Raw genomic sequence first — 24,030 nt, 5'->3', positions numbered from 1 at the left:
CTCTCACTTACTTTAACAACATTTTAAAAAATAATTTTAAATTTTACGTGTGTTTTTACAGAAGTGTGGAATTGACCAAACAATATGCGCTACATGGAGTGCACTTTCACACAAAGACTTTTCTGTAAGGTCGTTCTACAAAGAGTACATGTGTTTACGCACATTACGTGTACCCCTGGAATGAGTTTTTCACACAAAGATGGACACGTGGAGTGCGTTTTGTGTACTGGTTAGTTTTTAGGATTTGAAAGTAGTGGTTATTTTGAAGACATACCTAATGTATCTTATGGTCAAACAAATATCTAATTATGTTCATAAGTGGACTGACTTACAACAAGCAAAGAGCTATAACCAATTTGATAGTCAAAAATGATACTTTAAACCTCGGTACGGAAGCTTATAAGGGTTGTCGTGTTAACTATATGCAGTCCAATGATCCATACAAGACTCAAATAGTTATAGTTATCTGTAGTAATAAAGACATCACACACTTGAATAACATGACACGAACGTAAACCATGCAACTAATGTCTCTATGCATGCCAACATTAAAAGTAGAGGGGGTGTTTTGAAATCATATGGAAAACGCCAATGCCAATACCTGATACTCTGATATTACAAACGAATCAAACCACAAGCTCGTACCACTCTCGCCGCCGTCTTCCGTCGTCACCGGCCGCCGGTCATCGGCATCAATCCATCTGCCTGCCACCGCCGATCGTTCCTAATCTGTTTCTTCCACTCTTCAACGCTCCAGTAACTAATCGTAAGCAATTCCTTACAGATGTCAATTGTATTTATGAATTATTAGTATTTGCTGAATCGATAATTTAGGTTATATAATTCAATTGATGATTTCTGTTATTAATCCGTCTATCATTATTATTATTATTATTCATATGCGTAGTATTTGTCCAATCGAAGTCTACAAAATGTATGAGTGTTTCGTTGTTGAATTCATAATTTAGGTCATATTAATCGAATTCGTGATTTTTGCTCTGAATCGTCTTATTAATTATCACTCGAATGCGATAGCTGTCCAATCGAATTCAACGAAATGTATGTTTTGTTATTGATTTGATGATTTTATGTTTTTTTGTAAGTACTATTGAACCAATGCTTTGTGATTTTGAGGTTTTTTTTTTTTCGGTTGATTATCAGGACTCTCACCATCAACCACAGCCACCAGCATACTCTCTAGTTGTTTGTGGTAATGTCAATTGTTGCATACAATCAACTGATTTTCAGTCAGAGCTCTGCTTGCCCTCGTTTTTGTTCTTTACGCTGGTCAACGATTGGCTGCTTCAGAGCTGTATCATCCAGGTCTATTTCTCTCTGTGGTTTCATTTTTCGTGTCAATTACTTATCCTTCATGCATCAATTGTGAGATATTAGACGCCACGGTAGCGTAGTCAAATTAGTTACCACCACGTCAGCAAAGTTGTTTAGCTACTATTAGTTATATTAGTTAATGTCATTTTCCTCTCACAATTTCATCATTTTAATTTTTTTTATTACTAGTGGATCATCTTTGGGAAATATTACTAGGATTTTGAAAAATTTAACAACCAGTACATAAGTTTGATCTGTATTCTCGAAAATAGAGCATTCTCATCTAATCCCCCAAAATTTTGTGTGGGGAGTTTGTAAATTATAGGGTGGGGTTTTGAGTGGTTGTGAGTGTAAATTATAGGGTGGGGAGAGAAAAGGTAGTGATTTTTTGTAAATTTGGGGAAAATGTATTGATTTTTTGTAAATTATAGGGTAGAGAGAGAAAACTGTAATAATTAAAGTACAAAAAAAATATATATTTAATTAAACAGAAGAGAGAAATGTAGTGTTTTTTAGTGTAATTATAGAGATGGGGATAGGGGATCGGTTGAGAATGCTAAGGCACCACGTGGATGATTTCTTAGCAATTTTTTTTCTGGTGATGGCTTATGTGTTGGTATATGATGCGAACCCGTTTTCTCTATGTGTGGGTATTAGAGCCAGATCCAAAGAAGTAGAAGGGTCCAAGGGAAATAAATGGGTGAGGATGCTGAAGGGTCTAAGTAACCCCATCATTATTAATATAGTTAGGTCTATTTATATGCTAGTATTTTAGTTTATTGATCATCCATGTTTTATATATTAAAAATATTGGGGTTTGTTAACCTTGTATTTGGAGAATTGTCAACCCTAATCAGCTAACCGGAGACTAGCCCATCTCGAATCGGGTCAACTATCCTTGTTATTGTTTATTTTAATCAATCAAATTTCGGGGTTCTATCATTTGGTTCCATTGCCGGGAAACGAAGCAAAGATGGCTCATACCCGGAATAGTCAAATCAAAATGGGAGGTTCAAAAGTTGATCTGATTGCTGTTCAATTAGCAGAAATTGCAGCAAGATTGGATGTTATTTTTGGAACCTTGAAGGACGACCTTGAAGCAATCAAGGCTCGGATGTATGGAACACCCTCCAGGTGCCACAAATATGAAGCCATTCTCATAAAGTCAGAAGTGCCAACTACTGGTAACCATGAGTTTCACAAGGGGGACCATATCAGATCCAATTTGGATATGGAGGTTGACAGGATTCGTCTGACGGTTGATGAGGTGATGGGAGATGACTATAACTGTAAAGAAGTAGATGATGATGAAAAGGACACGGAGGCGGAGGATAGTACGGTGGTGAAAATGATAGCAAGCCAAAACATCAACCCCTCTAAAGATCAACATGAAACCATGGATGATGTTGTTTCTGAGAAGCTTCACAATTTGCAATCCCTCAACGTGATTCAGCTCCAAGAGACCATCGAGCATCGCTTGGCGGGGTTTAATCAAAAAAGGTTGGAGATTGGTATTTTGAGCAGCAGGTTGAGCATACTTGAAGGTGAGATCAGTGAAGAGAAGTTTATGTTGTCTTGGGTTTCTGAGGAGAGAGATGCAATCAGGGGTCAGTATAAAGATCAAATTCAAACTGGTGGGTATTTCGAAGGCTCACTTTCTGGGAAGCTTCCGTGTGAAAAGAGGTGTTTAAATGGTCCTGATCATACTACAGGATTGGTGGCTGCTGCTCATCAGTGAGTTTCAGCAGCTGGTTACCCGGTTTTGGAGCTGCTTATCGCTTGGGAAAACTACAAGCAACTAACTGGTCAACTTCCTTCTCGACTTGAGGACAAGTCGTTTTGCCCGGCGGGATGCATTGATGCGAACCCGTTTTCTCTACGGGTGGGTATTAGAGCCAGATCCAAAGAAGTAGAAGGGTCCAAGGGAAATAAATGGGTGAGGATGCTGAAGGGTCTAAGTAACCCCATCATTATTAATATAGTTAGGTCTATTTATATGCTGATATTTTAGTTTATTGATCATCCATGTTTTATATATTAAAAATATTTGGGTTTGTTAACATTGTATTTGGAGAATTGCCATCTCTAATCAGAGACTAGCCCATCTCGAATCGGGTCAACTATCCTAGTTCTTGTTTATTTTAATCAATCAAATTTCGGGGTTCTATCAGTATATGAGTGTATGTGTTATAAGTTATAATTTTACATACATGATATATTTAATCTGAATCCTAATTACTTTTGCTTTTTTTAATTTACAGGAAGTTATCATTCAACAATCACAGAGGACTTTTATCAGGTATAACTAATGCATGTTACTACAATGATTCTGTATTTCTGTATTTTCCATTATTTGCTAAGAGCTAATGTGGATTGTTTTTTTTCCCTAAAAGTGTTCCTACATCGGTTCTGTTGCAGGACCCCTTTCTAAAACTGTTACGTGTGCAATGAAATCGTATAAGTTATCTGATCTCTCACAGAAAGAGGTTGAGGATCTTAAAGCTCGACCCCGAATAAATTTTTCTTCTATTTTCAGTACGGTGAGTTGCTTTACTTCTTTTTCGGAAGGAATTTATTATATTAATAAATTTGAGGGGGTGTTTATGAGATATTGAATAATCAGAATTTGATTTGTTTGGGTATACTTCAACTGTTTTGAGGTTATAATAATCAGATGATCATATGCTGAATGTTTGGCAAAACTTGTAAGAAATGAATGGATAAAATTTTTAAAAATGACATTATTGAGACAGAAACAGAGTTGGTATCTGGAATGAAAATTAAAGTCTATCAAAGTAGGTTAAGAAAGGGCTAAATGATTAGTTTTATTTTATCCCCAGATAATCAGTTTTATTGTCACTGATATATCAAACATATTATTTAACCCTTAGGTAATTAAATAACAAAAGCATAATTTGTGTATTCATACAATAAAGTTTTATCGCTGCATTTTTAATTCTCATTTACCAGATAATCAGTTCTAAAACACAAATCCAATCATCCCCCATAATATGCTTATATCGGGCTGAATTATCAGATTGATAGTTACTTGGTTAAAACTGACAATTGCTTTATCTCAGGTCCAGCCCATTGTTGATGATGTTCGCATCAGAGGCGATGATGCTGTTAAAGAGTATGTACATTTTATTTACGTTTCCATCTTGATTAATAAAGAACCAAAATTGATATTGATGAAACCATCAATGTTCACTAGTTTACACCCGAGTGATATTTAGATATCCTTTTGTAGGTATACTTCACGCTTTGACAAAGTGGAACTAAAAAATATTATTGAAAATGTGAATGAACTTCCAGATCCAGAGGTACTTGTATAGATGCATCAGCATTTAATACAATGATTAGGTTTATCGAAAACAGTTTAAAATTTTAAACATAAAAACTTATCTCTACCCTATTTCAGCTTGATGAAGCTGTTCGTGAATCATTTGATGTGGCTTACAGCAACATCTATGCATTTCATGCTGCACAAAAGCCAGTTGAGAAAGTTGTGGAGAATATGAAAGTAAGTTACTAAGTTGTATCTAATAGATTATACCAGCTCTGTTGTTCTTAAACTTTTGAGTTAATATTAGTATATTGAGTTTTTCAGGGTGTGAGATGCAAACGAGTGGCAAGGAGCATTGGTTCTGTTGGTCTTTATGTTCCCGGAGGCACTGCAGTTCTACCATCAACAGCTCTTATGCTTGCTGTTGTATGTAAAAATACATGTCTTGATCATCATATTTAAATGTGGCAATTTCAACCCATTTACTAATGAATGGGTTGAGTTGAGTTGTGTTTCATTAACTCAAGCAAGCTTGCTAAAAAAGAGAAACAGGTCAAAAATGTTGAAGTAAAGTTTATCTTTGATGCTTACAAGTTTTATCACTTTATCGACTTGTTTTGGTATAAATTGTAAAAATCTAAAGAAACGAACAAAACATGTTTGCGCGTAGGGGTGTAAATGAGTCTATTAGGAAATGATGTAAAAGTCTACTACTTTTGTGCTAATTAGATCGCAACCAACAACACAATGGCAGCGGTCATAATTGGTGCGACACGCACCATAATTTGTGCCATTGCCATAATTACAATTTATATATATATATATAACATAATATGAATTACTTAGTTAGTTTTATTATAGCTTTATATAGAATGGTAATTGTTATATAAATATATATTTGATATGTTAGATAAAGTTATAAACAATGGGCTCGTTTAGGCTCGCGAGCCAGCTGGAGCTCAATAAGTGAAGCTCGGGCTTGGGCTCCTTTATTAAACTGGCTTATTTTTAGGCTCGAGCTTGGGCTTGAGCTCATTTAAGCTCAGCTTGATTTGAAGCTTTTAGCGAGCGAATTTGATTAGCCCACGAGCTGCTTGGTTCATTTACACTCCTAATTGCGGGTCAACACTACTAGACAAAAAGTGACATGTTTCAACCCAAACCCAAGCCAACCTGTAACCAACCCACCCATTTTGCCACGCCATTATATCCAAACAAAGTGGTGTAAGCTGACTTTAGTTTGCTGTGTACGCCAGCCCGCGCAGATTGCTGGGTGTAAAACAGTAGTGCTTGCAACTCCTCCTTCTAGTGATGGCAGCATCTGCAAGGTATTTGCTTTAATCTTAATAAGATAAAATAATTAAAGATTGTTTACTTAATTATATAAAGTGTGGCATGACATCATGTAGGAGGTACTATATTGCGCAAAGAAAGCTGGTGTGACCCACATTCTCAAAGCTGGAGGAGCTCAGGTTTTTAAAAAATGATATTATTCCCCTTTTTACATTTTTTTATTTTAGAAAATCGTTCTATAATCAATTTAGTTATCTTGGTATTGGTAGGCCATTGCTGCCATGGCATGGGGAACATCATCGTGTCCGAAGGTACCACTTTATATCAGAGTTGTAAATTTTTTGTTGTAATAGTTAGTATATTAATTAATTTATGTTATATGCTACATTTTGTTTTAGGTTGAGAAGATATACGGTCCTGGAAATCAGTATGTAACAGCTGCAAAAATGATTCTTCAAGTATATACCTCCAACATGATTTCTTGTTAACTATTCTTGTTTTTTATAAAAGTTAAATCTAATATTTGTTTCTCTTTCTTTATTTTTACAGAACAGTGAAGCTATGGTTTCTATAGACATGCCAGCAGGACCATCAGAAGTGCTTGTGATTGCAGACAAATATGCTAGTCCTGTTCACATAGCTGCAGATTTGCTTTCGCAGGTTACCTTCATTTTTGTTTTCACTCATAAAAACCCTAAAAGTTTTACTGAGTTTCAGTAAAACTTTTAGGGTTTTTATGAGTTGGCTTTTCTATGACATGGCACCTGAAAACCGGTTACCTTCTGACCTGGTTGACTTTTTTTTAAAAAAATTTCAGTTTTGACGATTAGTCAATGACTGTTTGGGTGATTTTCCCCTAGTTTTAAATTTTTTGAAAGTCGGTTACCTTGTTATGGATGAAAACAAAGATATCGACTCAAAAATTGAAAGCAGACCAAACTTGGTTACTTTTTTATGAACTGATGATGACGTGGCATTATCCTCAAGTCCCAACTTTTCCATGTTCAGGCTGAGCATGGACCAGATAGCCAGGTGGTTCTGGTAATTGTTGGTGAAGGGGTAGACATAAAAGCCATTGATGAAGAAATCACCAAGCAATGCAACAATCTCCCTAGAGGAGAGTTTGCTTCAAAAGCTCTTAGTCACAGCTTCACTGTTTTTGCACGCGATATGATTGAGGTTAGTTTCTTTTTTTAGTGTTCTATATGCATCATGCAACTTTTAAAGCTTATAGGATTAGTTTCATATTTACCCTTACAAACTTGAAAATTTTTATGTATACCCAACCAAAACTAAAAATATTATGCATACCCTATCTTAATGAACCTTTACTTGATGACCATTCTACTCTTTTCCATTATATATGTTCAAATCTTATTCTTTTTATTTGGATTTTGATCAACAACGACGATTAGAAAGTGAAAAGAACTATTGTCTCTCCTCTTGAATCAATATGTTCGACTCAGATAATCGTACTAGGTATAATCGCATGATAATTAATAGGCAATCTTATATTTTAATAAACTTTGTTTATGGGTAAAAAAAATAAGTTAAAATAGGTTTAAAAGGGCGTTTAAGCTAAAAATGGGTAGTTAAAAATTTGAAGTTAAAATATGAAATTTTAAAGTTTCTTGAAAAATAAGGGTAAAATGGCCATTAATTAAGTTGTATTTAATGAATTGGTTATATTTGATATTCTAACTACTTTGTAAGGGCATATATGATTTTTTTTTTTGCATGGGTTTATATGATATTTACTAAGTTTGTAAACTGTTGCAACTTTCAGGCAGTTACGTTTTCCAACTTGTACGCACCCGAACATCTGATCATTAATGTTGAAGATGCAGAGAAGTGGGAGAGCTTTATTGAAAACGCGGGGTCCGTGTTTGTAGGGCCGTGGACCCCGGAGAGTGTTGGAGATTATGCTAGTGGGACTAACCATGTTCTTCCTACTTACGGGTATGCACGCATGTATAGTGGGGTGTCACTAGACTCTTTCTTGAAGTACATAACCATCCAGTCTTTGACAGAAGAAGGGCTTGCAAAGTTGGGCCCACATGTGGCAACCATGGCTGAGGTCGAGGGGTTAGATGCTCACAAGAGAGCAGTAACCCTTCGGCTTCAAGACATTAAAGCGAGACAGGCTGTATGAGTCTTTTTTTGTGCCTATTGAATTGGGTGTTTTAAGGATATTGGTTTTTGAGGTTGGAAAACTAGTTATTTAGGTTGTCTTGTTTGTTGTTATGAAAGAATGTTCGGTTTTGAGTATGAAGCTGTCAGCATCAGGCTGTTGATCTGGCTAACTTTGATGTCAGTATTCAATAAATTCATATCGTCTTTTTATTGATAGTTTTGCACTTTGTTAATTCATAACAAAAAAGATTATTTATGCATATACAATGTAAAAAGAAAAAAGTTGGGTAGCTTAGATTTTGGGTTGAACCACCACAAGCTTGTTAAACGGTGGGTTAGTTAAAACTCGCTGTCAACATGGGAAGTTGTTACGCACTTTTTAGTTAAATCACGACGCATAGTCTAACTATTCATGGACGATTTAAGAGCATGAATGTTTTGAGAGCATTTATAAAGAATACTCTTCAAGAAAAAGTAATATTATACAACAATGAAGCTCAGTGTCAAGATGGTCTTTTTGACCAAAAAAGTTGGTTGCCTAATCCCTCAGAATACAAAATATTACTGATCGATCCCTGATGCATACATTCAAAGCAGACTTCAATGTGAGGCTTAAGATGTCCAAGTTTTGCAATAGAAGCATATAAAGCAGTCACTTCAATGGCAGGCTTATGATGCTCATGTTTTCCAAACGCGTACTGAGCCATCCACCGATGCAGTTATCATACAGTTATCTTTTGGATGATAACTAACGCTCGTTACCTGCCAAAACAATGTAAGGTTTATTTTGGGTAACGAGTCTGCCGGTTATCGGTTTCAAATTTGACTACTAAATGGATAAACTTTTAATACGAGTCAAACATTTGGGCCTATCCAACAACACCTTTTTTGTCCATTCTTTAAATTTTGATAAAAACTATATTGTTAGAAAATAATTAAGCTTTTATGATGAGAAACTTAGAAGGTTTTATGAATATGAGAAAACTTCGGGGTGACTTTTTGCATGTTTGACCCGCTCATTCCATATATGACCCGTTGGAGATAAATTTTAAATGTAAAGATAGTAAGAGAATCTTACCACTGAAGAGTGAGCACGGAAACTTGTAACCACCGACGCGTCCACCAGATCCCAGAAAAAAAGTCGCCCGTCTTCTGATCCTCCAATCACATGAGCATCACTGTTTGTAAGGCAGCAATCCATTTTGAATGACTGGTCAACAAATTCAAAATCATATTATTAACTAGAACATATAACCCAAATTATTAACTTTCTAAATACCCTGATATTACCTTACATGTATGACCTTTATATTCTTGTAGTAATTCACCAGTAGTTCTGAATATAATAAGGATAGTCAGTACCTATACATCCTTTTAGTTAACTCAATATGTAAAAAGGAATACAAATTTACCGGTCCAAAAGCCGCAGAGTAGAATCAAGACAGCTAGCTAATACACAGTTACCATCATTTGACAAAGAGATACAGTTGACAGGTTGGCCCAAGTCATCAGATAATTCTCTGATGAAAGAACAAATAAAAATATAAGATTATTTCAAACCTCTTTCAACAATAAATCTATGAAAACTGTTTCAAATACTGCATTATGACATACCTACCCATTCGAATGTCAAATGTGCGCACAGTTCCATCAACACTTCCCGCAATGATTTCAGTTTTTGTTAAACAAACCGACATGACACTGTCTAGAAAGGTGTCAATAATCTGCAAAAAAAAAAAAACTTTCAGCATATGTGCATATAAACTTATCTTTATAAGTATGCGTATAAGAGCAAAAAAATAAGAAACCTGGATAGGCTCAGTGCTTTGAGATCTACAGTCCCAGGCACGCAAAGAACGGTCATACCCTGCTGATACAACTACAGATGCATATTCATTGAACTTTACAGCATTCACCTGATCAAATAATTAAATGTTGGCATAACATCAACAAGACATTAAAATAAAATATTTAGTATTCATAAGGCTTGAAGTTTATTGCCTTTAATTTTGGTGAAAAAAAAATGACAAAGAGAGGATTCATAATTTCTCAATTGCATTTCTCAAAAAGATAAATCAATAGCATGCTTATATGCTTATATAATTATATGCTTGTTATAACTTATATATGATTTTGTGATTATACACATGTGATGATATAACTAGGTACCTCACTGTCATGGCCTCGAAACTTTCGGATCACACGACCAGTTGACACATCCCAATAGAAGACTTGTCGATCACCACCACATGAGCATATTTTAGAATTATCTCTACAATATAGTTAAGCATATTTCAGAGCAAGAACTAGTCAGGTTATAATACGACAAATGGATAAGAGAAGATAAATTCTTCCTCCCGCATATCAATAAGAGAGGTTTTCAAACTTAATGTTTGTAAACGATTGCATTCCATTGAACATCACGTATCAACTAATCTAAAATCATTTCAATTCATCAGAACTCAGAAGTTTGAGCCCCAGGTTAGCATAACCAGATGATCATATAGCATATATTGCGTTACAAATGGATACAAAATCAAAGCAGCAGCAAACCGAGTCTACTTACAACACAAATTTAAGCCTCTGGTGCAAACAAGCTGAGCCCAAGACTCACACAAAACTCGTTTATTTTCAAGCCCGAGCTCGAGCCTTGTCATTTAGGCTGGTCAAGCCTTGTGTATTTCTATGTTTTACCTCTTTTGGACTTCATTGCATTAATTTAACACTGCATAGTCAAGCTCGACCCGAGCTTTGGCTCATTTAAGGTATTACACATTACACAAGCTCGAGCGGAGCTTAGGCTCGTTTAAGATTTTCCTCGAAATATATAAAATTAACTAAAAACTTATATAAATTTATTAATTATTAAATAATACATGAGTCAAACCCGAAGCAAGCTTGAAATAACAACTCACGAGCCGAGCTCGAGCTCATTTACACAGCTAAACCTAACCTAATTATCATATAGCATATATATAATATATGAAAAAAATCAAAATGCAGCAGTAAACCGATACTAGTTACAGCTAGGGTTAACAGTTAACACAAATTACAAACAACCTAACCTAATTAGTAATTATTATAATTTAGCATATAATAATAATAATAATAAGTAGAGGTTACGGTGTAACGTGGACGTCACGAACTTCACGGCCGTGAGATTTGTAGGTTTTGATATGGACTCCACGGTGAGGATTCCAAAGACGAATGGTCCGATCTTTACCGCCGGAGAGACAGTAATTACCGTCTCTGTTAAACCTCGCCGTTAAAACTGCTCCTTCGTGCCCCTTCAACACGTTCGCCTCCTTGCTCGGTAAATCCTCAGTGCTCATCGTCCTCCGTCACGACCTGCCTGCTAAGCTTCCGTCGAATGTATTAAGCGGGTTTGGACATAAACCGAATCGGTTCGGTCAAATCTGTCTCGGGTTTGGTGGAAAATACTTTGCATTTCGGTCTGATTTGGTTTGAAGCCGGTTCGGATATAGGGATGGGTAGGCCCACACTTAGGCCTGGGCCAAGTCGACGTCATAAATCGTGCAAAGGTAGGTGAGCATTCAGCTCGTCTATCTCTTTGATTGACTCTCATTCATTAGCCCAAAATGGTGGTTTGAAAGGAGAATCGGGTTGGGTTAACCGGTATGGGTCACGAGAGGGGGAAGCAGTATCTATACTTTCGGGTAGGGTCGAGTTTGGAATTGGTTTGGGCCAAAACCGCTGTTGTTGTAATTTATCGGGTCGAGTTAGGAGCTGATTTACTAGGCCAAAACCGGGTTTTTTCCTCATCTCTAGCTTTGGTGGAACACTTAAAATAGTTGGAACTGGAAGTTGGAACCAGGGTTGTTCATTGGATCGGTTTGGAATTATACGAATCATGTTATCTGGGTTTGACTTCCTCATTTTAAAGTTTTATTCATATTTAGAAGCGTAGAACCGAATACGTTATACAAGAGTGTTTGAGCTTTGCTCGTTTGGGTTATATGCTTAGAATTTTATTTTAGAGAACTAGATTATTAGTTGATTTTAGAGCATTCTCATCCCACCACTTATTTCCAAATCAAAAATTATATTAAAACTCACTTTATTTTCTCTATCGATTTCAATTAAATAATACTTTTTATACATTTTATCATTACCTAAACTCTTTCCTTCACTCACAACCACTTTCAAAATATATAAAAAAATTATAGGGGATGAACAATAACTTTTCAAATATACAGAAAAATCACTACTTTTTCTAAAATATAAAAACTCTTCACTCACAACACTCTGAATCACTCTCTAAATTACAAAAACACAACTCACATAATATAAGGGGTTGGATGAGAATGCTATTAGAGAACTAGGTCTCTATATCTATACCTATATCTATATCTATATATGTTTATGTATGTATTATTTGAATTCGAAAAACTGTAGGTTTCGTCCGAAATTTAGGTTAAATAAGGATTCAGTTTAAATTAAATTTCGGGTTCTAAGCTTGATTCAAACAATTAAAACTCGGAAGTAAAAGGCACATGCCTTTACCAAATGAGTTGGCCTTAAATTCACAATAAATTGCTATTCGCTGTGGTATCTTGGTATGTTTATTTCATACTAATATAGATTTACGACTTAGGACGTTTATGTATTATTTGATATGATAATACGAAAAGACATTATAGTGATAGGTTCGTGAATGATCTTTTAAGGAAGTGGTGATGATTCTTTCTTAAGGCAGAAACCCGCCCAATAAATGCAAACATATGCAAGTGCATGCTTTGTTTTACTAGTATGAAATCATTTATATAAATGGGTATGCATTCACATTTTGCATATTTATTATGTCTACATAGTAAAATAAAACACGTGTATACTACTATAGGGGATGGATAGTACTTTGAAAACTCCAATAAGTTGTGACAACTCAAAATAAACTTTATTTAACATTTTTTTCATATGTATTTATGAAAGTTACATATATTAGAATTTTTTATAATTTTTTACACGATTCGAATATTGAAACACGTGTGACAAGTAGTTTCATTACGCGTTCATGATGTATTGTAACAACTTGTTTCACCTATTTTAATAGTCGATTCGTGTAAAAATAACTATAGTACGTGTAACTTATATATAATACATATGACAAAAAAATATATTTGTTAAATGAAATTCTTTCGAGCTCTCACAGCTTATTGATCTCAGATGAATCTAAACCTAGTAATAGTGTATAGTGGTTTAATGTCATGTATGTAGGTGTATGCAACTATGCATATAAGTAACGTAATTACCTAGAATAGCATCAACTAAATAATAACATATTATTTAAACATGTTAGATAATAGTCTTGCTCAATCTGTGACTATATAGGATTATGTGTCACTATAAACTTATGTAAGAGGTGTATCAATCTTAGAGATCCATATATGGTTATTGGAGTTGAAGCTCTTTCTATACGCAACATTTTCATCCTTTGTGATAGAGTATGGTTCCCATACATTCCGTCATTCTCAATTCCTACCAATAGCTTGTTATTTGTTACTTCTTCGTGTTAGTGACCTGACCTGCCACCAATTATAGGGAAACCCACCTTGAAGCCCCATTGTGATAAAACTCTTGGCTCACGCATGAAATTCTGTCACAAACGAGACTCGAACCCGTGACATCTCCTAAGGGAAGCCATGGTGCTATCATTAGACCAATTAGCATATGCTGTCACGTCTCGTTTTCTACCTCTATCTTTGTCATAGTTACATAAGCCTTTGTTTTTGTGTCTTTTTTTGAAAGATCAAATATATTAAACTAAAATGGGAATCTCTTAACCAGTAGCTATGAGCCCAAGTAACATAATGAAAAAAAAATCTTAAATAGAGAAAAGTTTAACTTCGACCCTATATCTACTTTAGAAAATGGAGATCGATGTCGGTAAATTATGTGCTTTTGTTTGAATTTTCAATATAATTTAGAGATAAATTAATAGTAGAGAAGGGGATGTGAATGACCCATATCTCATTCTTCATCTTCATATTTATCTCTATATCTAAATTGTTTTCATTATTTCTTTCTCTTACTTCCTCTTTACTTAAGGTACAAACCAAAAATTCCTCAATCTTTGATTTTGGAAATGGAGATGAATATAGATTGGGATTTAGAAGAAACATTGGCAAACTCTAAATTTATAGATGAAGATAAAGAAATAGCATACAGGTAACTATATCAAATGATTTCTAGTCTAGTAATATCAAGATGATATAAACTATAAAGAAGTATCCCTTCTCTTAGTTTGAGTTATATGGTTCAAGTCAAAAAGTCAACAACACATAACGTAGACTAGCTTTAGGAGTATAATTTATGGTGCGTGAATAACCGTTTAAAAAAATATAATATTAGTAAAACACGTAGATGCTACAATTTGTTATTAACGACACTAGATTAAAAATATAGATTTAATTTTACATAAAATTTATATATATACAATTGTGAGAAGATTGTGTGCATCATCATTTGTACTTTATGTTTTAGTGATATTCTTTATTTTATCTATGTTTTTTTGTTTTTTACTTTTAGTTCTAACACTTTTCATAGTTTACAAACATGTCACAGAATAACTTTGTTTTAACCCCTAATATTTTTTCACTTTCAACTTTGTCTCCTATACTTTTCATCTTTTACAATTTTTTTATTTAACGTTTCGGTCTAAATTTAACGAGTTAACACATTGCAACTGTGTGTGGTTCAACGCTTTTATGTCTAATTTTTTCCGTTTAACGGTCCGGCTGCAACCCATAGAAGTTAAGTTGACTTGATTATTTTTTCTATATTTTATGTTTCGTCTAATTTTTATATGTTAACACAACAGTACAAGCGTGTGTGGCTCAATTATTTTACGACTACTTTTGTTCGGTTTTCTTAATGGTTAATGAAAGTTACTGGCCGTGGGTGAAGGGATGATGACAGAAGCTAGTGACGATAACTTCATACTTTTGAGGAAAGTGAATGTGCATATACACAGTTTTACACCCCGTCGCAACACAAGGGTGTTAATACCAGTTCATCCTATAGTACACTAATAAAATGAATTTTATACTAAACTAATGTTTGACTATTTATGACAATTCAGTTAAACTGATAATTGCACGGAATAACGAATAATAACATACTTTAAAGTTTAAATTATTCATAGAATCTATAAAAACAATATTATATAATATCCCATATCGTAAATTGTAACTTAACATATTTTAATTTAATTTTAACGTAATTGCAAAAGAATCCAACGTAGGCTTCCTTAACGACACAGCTACACACAGCTTTTCAGCTCTACACCACTTATCGTTTACAGAGCCCCGACACGTGTCACATGTCGGAGAGCTGACGCCACACTACAAATGTACACGGAACCCATTCGTTTTTTTCTCGATTCTCACCGATAAATGAGACCCAATGAAGTGAATAATTCATTTGCATAAACTAACAAATATATTCATTAACCTCACCGGAGTTGTATTGTTTCCGGTCATATTCGCCGGAGGAGGAGGATGAGGATGTCGTGGGAAGACGTGGTGTTGATTGAGGAAGGTAAGACTTCCGGTGACCCGACCGTGGTGACGGTCAACTGCCCCGATAAGGCCGGGCTTGGTTGTGACTTGTTAAGGATTGTACTCGAATTCGGACTCTATGTTACCCGTGGAGGTCAGGTTTTTCTCGGTTTTGCCATTTAAAATATCTGTCTCTGTAATGTAATTGGATTTTTTAACTTGTTTTATTGAAAGTTAGTTTTGTTAACAATGTTTTCATAATCAGAACGAGTCGAACGGAAGAACCATGACTAAATTTTAACTTTATTTATGGGAAAGCATGCATATAAGTAGTTATTAATATTTAAAATTTTCTTTTTACTTTTTAAGATTAAGAATTGACCATGCAACGAATTGACCATGCGTTGCATGTCATTTGGTGCAGCAGATTTCTATTTGGCGCAGCAGACCGATTAGGCTAAATTTCAAATATATTTATGGGAAAACATCCATTTACATCCATATAGCCTGTCAATATTTAAAGCATCCTTTTAATTTTTTTAAAAAGTTAAAATTACTTATCAGTCATTTTGTGCATGTCATTTGGTGCGCCAGATTTTGATATGTCAATGTTTAAAACATCCTTTTTAACTTTTTAAAAAAGTTAAAATTACTAACGGTTCATGTCATTTGGTGCGTTAGATTTCGATCTACCAGTTTAAACGACGAACAAGACTAAAATTCAAAATTATATATGAAAAATCATCCATATACAGAATTTTAAAATATCCTTTAATTTTTAAATTACCAATCACCCATGCGATGCATGCCATTTGATGTAGATTTTAATTTGGCGCAACAGACCAACAGTTTTAAAGGAGAATCAAACCAAATTTCAAATTTATTCATGGAAAATCATCCATATATACTCGGTTAATAATTTAAAAATATCTTGTAACGTTTTAAATTACTGATCAACCATGCAGCGCTGCATGTTATTCAACGCGTAAGATTTTAATCTGACACAACAGACCAACCAATTTAAAAGAACAAGACTAAATCAATATATTTATTTGTGTAACCAGTCAATGTTACATACATCCTTCTAACTTTCAAAATTACCGATCAACCAAGCAGCCAAGCATTGCGCAAGATTTCAATCTGGTGCAACAGATCAGATTATTTTAACATGGTGCCACATATTTCTAAGTAGAATGGTTCTTAGTTAGTCATGATTTGTCAAAATATTTGATAATTTTCCCTTAATATATCCACATCTATAAACAAGTACTCGTTCGATGATTATTGATTAGTGTCGTCGTTGTCATCAGACTTCTCAACCGATGGAAAATGGTGTTACATAGTGTTGTGGGTAGTCCCGTGTCCAATTTCACTCAGGGTTGATTGGGAGAACTTGAACAAGCGACTTTTATCTTGTTGTCCTTCATTTTTGCCTACGTTTTATTTTAATCAGCTTACCAATGGTTCTAAACCACCTTCACTGTACCTACTGACAGTCTTATCCCTGGATCGAAAAGGGTTGTTACATGGTATATAATAACCACCTTTTGGTTTTGGATTATATATATTTAAAGTGTTATTATGTTCTGATGCATGACAATAACTCATTTTATAGATGTGACCGAAGTTCTTTGTGAGCGAGATCTATCAATTCAAAGAGTTAAAGTGACAACAACTCCAGATGGAAAGGTTTTGGACTTGTTCTTTATTGCAGATGCCATGTAAGTCTTTCTAACCACACAACTTCAAGCATCGATATCTTATTGATCTTAGCTTTGTTTTGGACGCAATTTAGGTCGCTGCAGAACTATCACACGGTAGAAGCAGACCCAGAAATTGTTACTTATAAAAACATAAATGAATATAATTATTCGAGTCTAAAGTTAGTGAAAAATAATTTTCACTAAAGTTTTGCAATATTTTTTTTGACTCCATGATATGAACTACTGACTAATGTGAAACGTTGCTCGTTTAATAACAGGGACCAGCTTCACACAAAGATTAGATGTGAGGAAACATGTAAGCACCTTAGGGTCATGTTAGGAGAGTGTTGTATCAGCTGTGAACTTCAGTTAGCGGGCCCCGAATACGACACTCAACAAGGGCATTCATGTATTTCTGAAGAAGTTGCAGAAGAATTGTTCAGCAGTGTAATTGTCGGCAAGGACGATCAGTCGAACGAGGCTAGTATAACAGTTGATAATCAACTGAGTCCAACGCATACCTTGCTTCAGATAAAATGTCTTGATCAAAAGGGTCTCATTTATGACGCTTTAAAGATTTTCAAGGACTGTGATATTCGGGTATATTATATGACCATCTTATTTTGTATATTATACATTTATAGTTCTAAAAGTTGTGGCCTTACTTTTTATGTTATAATAAAACCATGGCCAAACATTATTATCATTTATAACAAACTTTTTAGGGATAAAATGAAATAAATTTAAAAAGAAAAACAATTTTTTTTTGGGGCATTCATATGGGTCATATTCATTTTTGTTGCCAAATCATACAGATTGTGTCGTTGTGACCCTGTATGCATGTATGATGTCGCGAAAATGTTCGTGCGGGCCCAAGTTTGTTTTATGTGTGGCTTGTACAATGTGACAAATGTAACAGCTCTGTTGTCTGCAAAAGTCATATGAGTTGCATAACCTCATATGGTTCGTATGATGTGGCAAACATGCTTTTGTATGTTGGGGTGGTGTATGTATGGCATCACCCCATTTTTAAGGTCTGCTGATGGTCATTGTCATAGAATTGTCTGCTTACTTTCAGGTTCTGCATGGAAGATTTTATGTTAGTGTTAATGGATACCGCAATTTGGACCTGTTTATCCAAAAGGAAGATGGAAAAGGGATTGCAGACAAGCATGCACAAGCTGCCTTATGCTCCCGACTAAAGGAAGAGATGTTGCATCCATTGAGAGTCATTATTACCAATCGAGGCCCCGATACAGAACTCCTGGTTGCTAATCGTGTTGAGCTATCTGGGAAGGGAAGGCCTCGTGTTTTTTATGACATCACACTTGCGTTAAAGAAGCTCAGGATATGTGTCTTTTCGGTGAGTAGTTTCAACAATAAAGTGAACCCTTCAATATTTCATAAACGAAAAGTTACACTTGCTCATAGATTTGGTTTTCTCAGTCTGAATATTTTTTTCGGTCTAAACATAACTGAGTTCAAAGTTTTCAAACCCAGCCTTGGTCTTCAATTTCAAACCCAAAAAAAAAAAACAAAAAAAAAATTAGCATCAGGCGCTCATCTGTTTGGATTTCAGGTTTCTTGGTTTGGTTTTGTAATTGATTAAATGTTTAATGGGCTTTACAGAAAGGAAAATCTATAGTGGGCGGCTCTAGATATGTAATTTGGGTGGGTACATTATTAGTTTAACCAAATTGAGTTTTCTAGAACTGAAAACCGGTTATCTAATTCGGTTCGGTCTAAACCAAATATAAAATCCAGTTTGGTTTAATACACTTTCAGTTTACTTTTTGTTCTAATTGGTTTGAAACCAAATATTGAACGCTCATACAGAAACTGAAAACGAGTCGTTTGAATTTTGTAGGCGGAGATAGGAAGACACTCGGCATCAAATCACGAATGGGAGGTGTACAGGTTCCTTTTGGATGAAACTGGAGGACTCCTAGCAACCAGCAATACAGCTAAACGCGATATTGTTTACGAAGTGAGTCGAACACTGATGGGCTGGTGAGCAAAGGTTTCATACATCATCACATCCATTGTCCATAAAGGTCATCAAACACATGAATGAGATTCTGAAGAAGCTGTCAAGACCAGTGCGGATTTATGGTGTAAAAATGAAAAAATAGTTGTTGAAATGTACTTGTAAGTTGTGTGATTGCAATTCTGGTACATGTTATGTTTTGTAAAAGTAGTGTATATTCTGATTAGGAACGACAACCGACGGATTAACCTCCACTGAAAGAGCACAAGTTTAAGTTTTGAGGAGCCAAACTGAAATAAGTTATGCAAGTGTTAAAATGGGACATTAAGGGGGTGTTTGGGATTCTTTATTTTTACCTCCTTATAACTTTTCATTAAGTTAATAAGTTACAAAAGTGTAACTTATGAAACTTTTTCTCTCACAATATAAGCAATCCCAAACACCTTATTACTTTTCAAAAAGTTAGTTATAAGTTGGTGAAAACAAGCAATCCCAAACACCCCCTAAAATCAAATAGCCGAAAATACCTGAAGTGATTGAAAAACTGGGTTTTATTGCTGACTTTTAAATTTTGGTTAGATCAATTGGTTATAGATGTATATAATTAATTAAATTAGCTGAACTCTACCCAAAAGAAAAATGTTTCTTTACTTATAGTCCTTTATTCTCTTATAAATTTGAAGAATTGCTAATTTGATTTGACACAGGATACAACTGAATTTTTGTTGATTGCAACTAGGTTGTTAACTGTTTATAACAAAATTAAGTACTCTTTAATAAATTAAAAGTTGCTAAAACTAGAAAATCAGCCGTTAATCAAACCTTAAAATTTAAGATGAAAGAAGAGATGATGGTGGTTTTTACTTTTTAGCACAACCACCACAACCACAGTTTTGGCCGAAAGCATGTGCCCATAAACTGAGGAATACAATCTACTTCAATAAAAAACCTCAAAAAAGAAAACTAACGGTTCGATAAATTCAAGCATCTCTCAAAATTCAGGTGTTTCAAATGCTAAATATTAAATAATTTGACAAAGTAGTACACGAATGAGTTCTGGTTTCCATAATAGAAATGCTAAACAGTTCAGATCATAAGCTAAAAACCAGCAAAGGTTTCAGTAAAGAGGAGCGCATCCACCCGAAAACTCAACCTCGGGTGCAGGAGATAAAGACGAGACCCAATCAGATGCATGAGTTGGAAGAAGACCAAGTGTGTTCAACTTCCAAACGCCAAGCAACATACCCCCCAAATTTAGAGCAATATATAATAATTTAGGTGCAAGAAGGTCCACTTTATTGTCTTTGTAAGGCTCAAAAACCTTACCAACACCTTGAAGGGCACTTAATGGCTGCCAAAGAGCTGAAAATGTAATGCCAATGCTGAACAAATGGACAGTGCTGCCAGCCATCCACATCATGAACCCCATCATCATTAGATTCTTGAATGGGGCTTGTGCTACTTCCCATGCTTTCTGAGACTTCCAGTTTGCCTCTGCGTCTTTCTTTTGGCGGGCTAGAGAGGAGTCATCTTGATCAAGTGATGCACGAGTGAAGCCGGGTGGGTCGGGAATGTCACGGGTAGACGGGGCGGTTGAGTTGTCAGTGAAATCAACGGCCCATTTTCGGCTACCCATTACTCCTTTCCCCTTGTCCATCTATAGAAAGTTGAAATGAGACTAGCATGTGAGTCATTGTTTTATCACCTCCATTACAACACACATATAAAGATGCAGGTTATATTTTATGTATAGCAGGTCAAAAGGCTTATGCAGACTGACCATCCACAATAAGTAGGTCTAAAATTCTAAAAGTACCCAAAAGGCCAAAACCATGCCTAGTTATCTGCCCCATTATAAAAACACTCAATTCTAAAAACACCGAAAGCCCACCCAATAAGAAAACCTAAAAGCATTGCCGCATCATCACCACCTTTATACTAATAGGAAATAGAGTCCACCACCAACTCGCTTCTGGTAGTTCTTGGCGAAGACCTAGATGCTAAAACCGGCCATCAAAACCAACCACCACAATAATAAAAACATATTAAGTGGTGTATTTGGGACTAAAACCAAGCCGTTGGCGATGCTCTAACTAAAAAAATACTGACCAAAAGGGTTGAATGGACAGCAACTCATCTGAAGTGTATCCAATATGCCCAACATTGCATTATTTAAACATACATCAAATTATCCTTACTGTAATAATCTAGTTTTAGACTTTCTGTAACAACATTTAACATATAAATTATTTATAAAACGCAAGAAATGGACATAATAGTGATTAGGGATTGACACAACCTGAACCAACCCATTTTGACCCGACCTCCCAAGTCCCATCCCAGCCATAAACTCTCTCTAAATACGATAACAGAACACGGAAAAACAGGCTGAACACTTAGCTTGTAAAATACTCCATTCATGCTATTAGCAATTAAATTTCAGATGGTAGCAGAATAAATAAAATAGAACATGGCACTACTATAAGTCAACTGATGCGGCCTGCAATTCTTGAGGTTAACAGTAAAGATAAAATCGGTGCTCTAACTGTAGAATCAGTAATCAATCACCTGATTAAGCGGCTTGAAAAGCAAGGAACCAGAGAATGGTTCTTATGGCTTGCTAATCACATACACTCAGCACACCAATCTTCTATCTATACCTCAAAATTTGACTTAATTGAAATAACTAAAATAAACTGATTTACTAACTTACATAGACACACATCAACTAACAACAGAATCATGCTTCTTCAAAAGTGAAGCCAAATTGGTGCCCTAAATAAGGTTATGTTCCAATCAATTTGAGTACCATCTTGAAACTGAACTAATTAAATTTCGATTCCGATCCCAATTCCCGTAGCAGATATCATATCTTAAACTGTCAATCAAGTGCTTCACAAATCTATCTAATTCAATTCAAACACTCTAAATCACACTTAAATAAATCCATAATTCTCAATAAACAAACATACTCGTCTCAATTCAGAGAATTAGATCTAGAAATCTAAACCGTAAATCGGATAAAACAATACGATCCTCTACTGCGTATAAGATCGGCAATTCAGTACTCAATACAGCAATAAACTGATTTCAATTGACGATTAAAACCAATGGAATCCAAATCAGTTCTGAATTACAGTTAATCAGATGTATTATAAAGCGAGATTGAGATTAATCGAGAGACAAAGAGGCGTACCTTCAATAATTGGAGAGAGAGAGAGAGAGAAAGATATACGATCGGTTTAGAAGACGAGGACGAAGAGGTCGAGATCTATTCTAGTTCGATTAATCTGACTCCCTTCAAAATACCAAGTATTCTGAAATGCATAGTAAATAGTATGTTAGTATTTATTTTTATAAAAATGTATAGATATAATATAAATAGAGTATACAAGGAAAGTGAATAATTATAAAATTTTTTCCGTTTTCTTATCCATCATTTGCATCCACTTCCGCCCCTACCTCATATGATTTCTTATCCGACCACCTCACCCACACCTTTGGTACCATATAAATTTTGAGTCCACTACTGAAACTTCCACATCTTCGGCTCCAGCTCAACCGACCCAAAACACATCTCCTACCTACTCACAAAACACCACTCCCATTATCTCTTCAGCCCACTCGCCACCCAACACACCCCTCCCCTCTCTAGCCCACTCGACCCAATCATTAGAAGCCCAATTCCATCAATCACCACCCCACGAATCCTCACCTGCTTCTCCACAATCATCAAGCATTCAAACTTTGCCATCCTCGCCGACTCCTCCCCTACCACCTCCCACCCGTACAATGCGCACCCGCGCCATGGACGGGATAACCAAACCCAAAAATATATTTAATCTTTCTGCTACATCTCCTATACCTATACCAAAAAATCCCGCCCTTGCCTTGTCCATTCCGGAGTGGCACAACGCCATGACTAACGAGTACACTGCTCTTATTAAAAATGACACTTGGGAGCTTGTACCTCGCCATCTGCAAATGAATGTCATTCGTAGCATGTGGTTGTTTAAACATAAATTTAGTGCGGATGGCACACTTGAGCGATATAAGGCCCGCTTGGTTTGTGACGGATGGCACACTAATCGAACTTGACTTTAGGCGAAGTCAAACCTTAGGCGAACTTAGCTTTAGGCGAAGTTAAACCTTATGCGAACTTAGCTTTAGGCGAAGTTATCAGTTAGGCGAACTTGGCCTTAGGCGAAGTTATCAGTTAGGCGAACTTGGCCTTAGGCGAAGTTAACAGTTAGGCGAACTTGGCCTTAGGCGAAGTTACCAGTTAGGCGAACTTGGCCGTAGGCGAAGTTACCAGTTAGGCGAACTTGGCCGTAGGCGAAGTTATGCTTTGAAGGCGAAGTTAAGCTTTGAAGGCGAAGTTAAGCTTTTGCAGGCGAAGTTGCCCAATTCGCAGGCGAAGTTGCCCATCATCGGCATGTTCGTCCTTAACCCCCGTGATCATCTTCGTTTCTTAACCAAATAACTCAATTTAGGTATCAACGGAATCGTCTGACCAGCGCCTTCAAACCCCAACCATCAGATCGGCCTAACATCGATGTTTAAGGGGTGCGATTTAGGCATATAGGTTACGGGTTCTTTTATCAATCGATTAACCCATCAAATCTTAACCATTTTCAGTAAGTTTAGTTTTGTTGGATTCGTTTTTACCATACAAACACCGATCTATCATTTCTATACTAATCCACACCTAAACGAACAAGTTATCGATATAAACGTACCGTAAACGAGTCGAACTACGAACACGAGCTGGTATTTGAT

At 35.6% G+C, this 24,030-nt stretch overlaps 4 protein-coding genes across 4 annotated transcripts; 2 read left to right on the top strand and 2 right to left on the bottom strand.

Moving 5' to 3' along the window:
• Positions 1-1,209: 1,209 nt before the first annotated feature.
• On the top strand, positions 1,210-8,236 carry LOC143569809 (histidinol dehydrogenase, chloroplastic-like). Its single transcript, XM_077055629.1, has 14 exons — positions 1,210-1,323; positions 3,594-3,631; positions 3,751-3,872; positions 4,413-4,465; positions 4,583-4,655; positions 4,754-4,855; positions 4,943-5,044; positions 5,875-5,946; positions 6,028-6,090; positions 6,181-6,222; positions 6,310-6,369; positions 6,461-6,571; positions 6,920-7,090; positions 7,698-8,236. Exons 1-14 carry the CDS (start codon positions 1,214-1,216, stop codon positions 8,061-8,063), a joined length of 1,485 nt encoding a protein of 494 aa, XP_076911744.1. The 5' UTR covers positions 1,210-1,213; the 3' UTR covers positions 8,064-8,236.
• A 345-nt stretch (positions 8,237-8,581) lies between these two features.
• LOC143569785 (uncharacterized) lies at positions 8,582-11,383 on the bottom strand. Its single transcript, XM_077055612.1, has 8 exons — positions 11,168-11,383; positions 10,214-10,316; positions 9,853-9,960; positions 9,659-9,768; positions 9,457-9,564; positions 9,335-9,380; positions 9,123-9,254; positions 8,582-8,806 (listed from the first exon to the last, which is right to left on the bottom strand). Exons 1-8 carry the CDS (start codon positions 11,374-11,376, stop codon positions 8,723-8,725), a joined length of 900 nt encoding a protein of 299 aa, XP_076911727.1. The 5' UTR covers positions 11,377-11,383; the 3' UTR covers positions 8,582-8,722.
• Positions 11,384-15,559: 4,176 nt separating this feature from the next.
• LOC143569784 (ACT domain-containing protein ACR9-like) lies at positions 15,560-19,412 on the top strand. Its single transcript, XM_077055611.1, has 6 exons — positions 15,560-15,715; positions 16,872-17,090; positions 17,177-17,282; positions 17,543-17,864; positions 18,343-18,627; positions 19,132-19,412. Exons 1-6 carry the CDS (start codon positions 15,562-15,564, stop codon positions 19,276-19,278), a joined length of 1,233 nt encoding a protein of 410 aa, XP_076911726.1. The 5' UTR covers positions 15,560-15,561; the 3' UTR covers positions 19,279-19,412.
• A 956-nt stretch (positions 19,413-20,368) lies between these two features.
• Positions 20,369-22,503, bottom strand: LOC143569783 (uncharacterized). The gene is made up of 2 exons (XM_077055610.1): positions 22,448-22,503; positions 20,369-20,908 (listed from the first exon to the last, which is right to left on the bottom strand). The coding sequence occupies exon 2, from the start codon at positions 20,906-20,908 to the stop codon at positions 20,369-20,371; it is 540 nt and encodes a 179-aa protein (XP_076911725.1). The 5' UTR covers positions 22,448-22,503.
• Between the last annotated feature and the right edge of the window lie 1,527 nt (positions 22,504-24,030).

The sequence above is a fragment of the Bidens hawaiensis genome, unplaced genomic scaffold, assembly GCF_021521415.1.
Source record: "Bidens hawaiensis isolate Kalapana, Puna unplaced genomic scaffold, B.hawaiensis_p1.1 tig00024652_1, whole genome shotgun sequence".
In the NCBI taxonomy this organism is placed as follows: domain Eukaryota; kingdom Viridiplantae; phylum Streptophyta; class Magnoliopsida; order Asterales; family Asteraceae; genus Bidens; species Bidens hawaiensis.
Note: the sequence above shows the minus strand (reverse complement) of the source record. Positions and strands in the feature narration are given on the sequence as shown.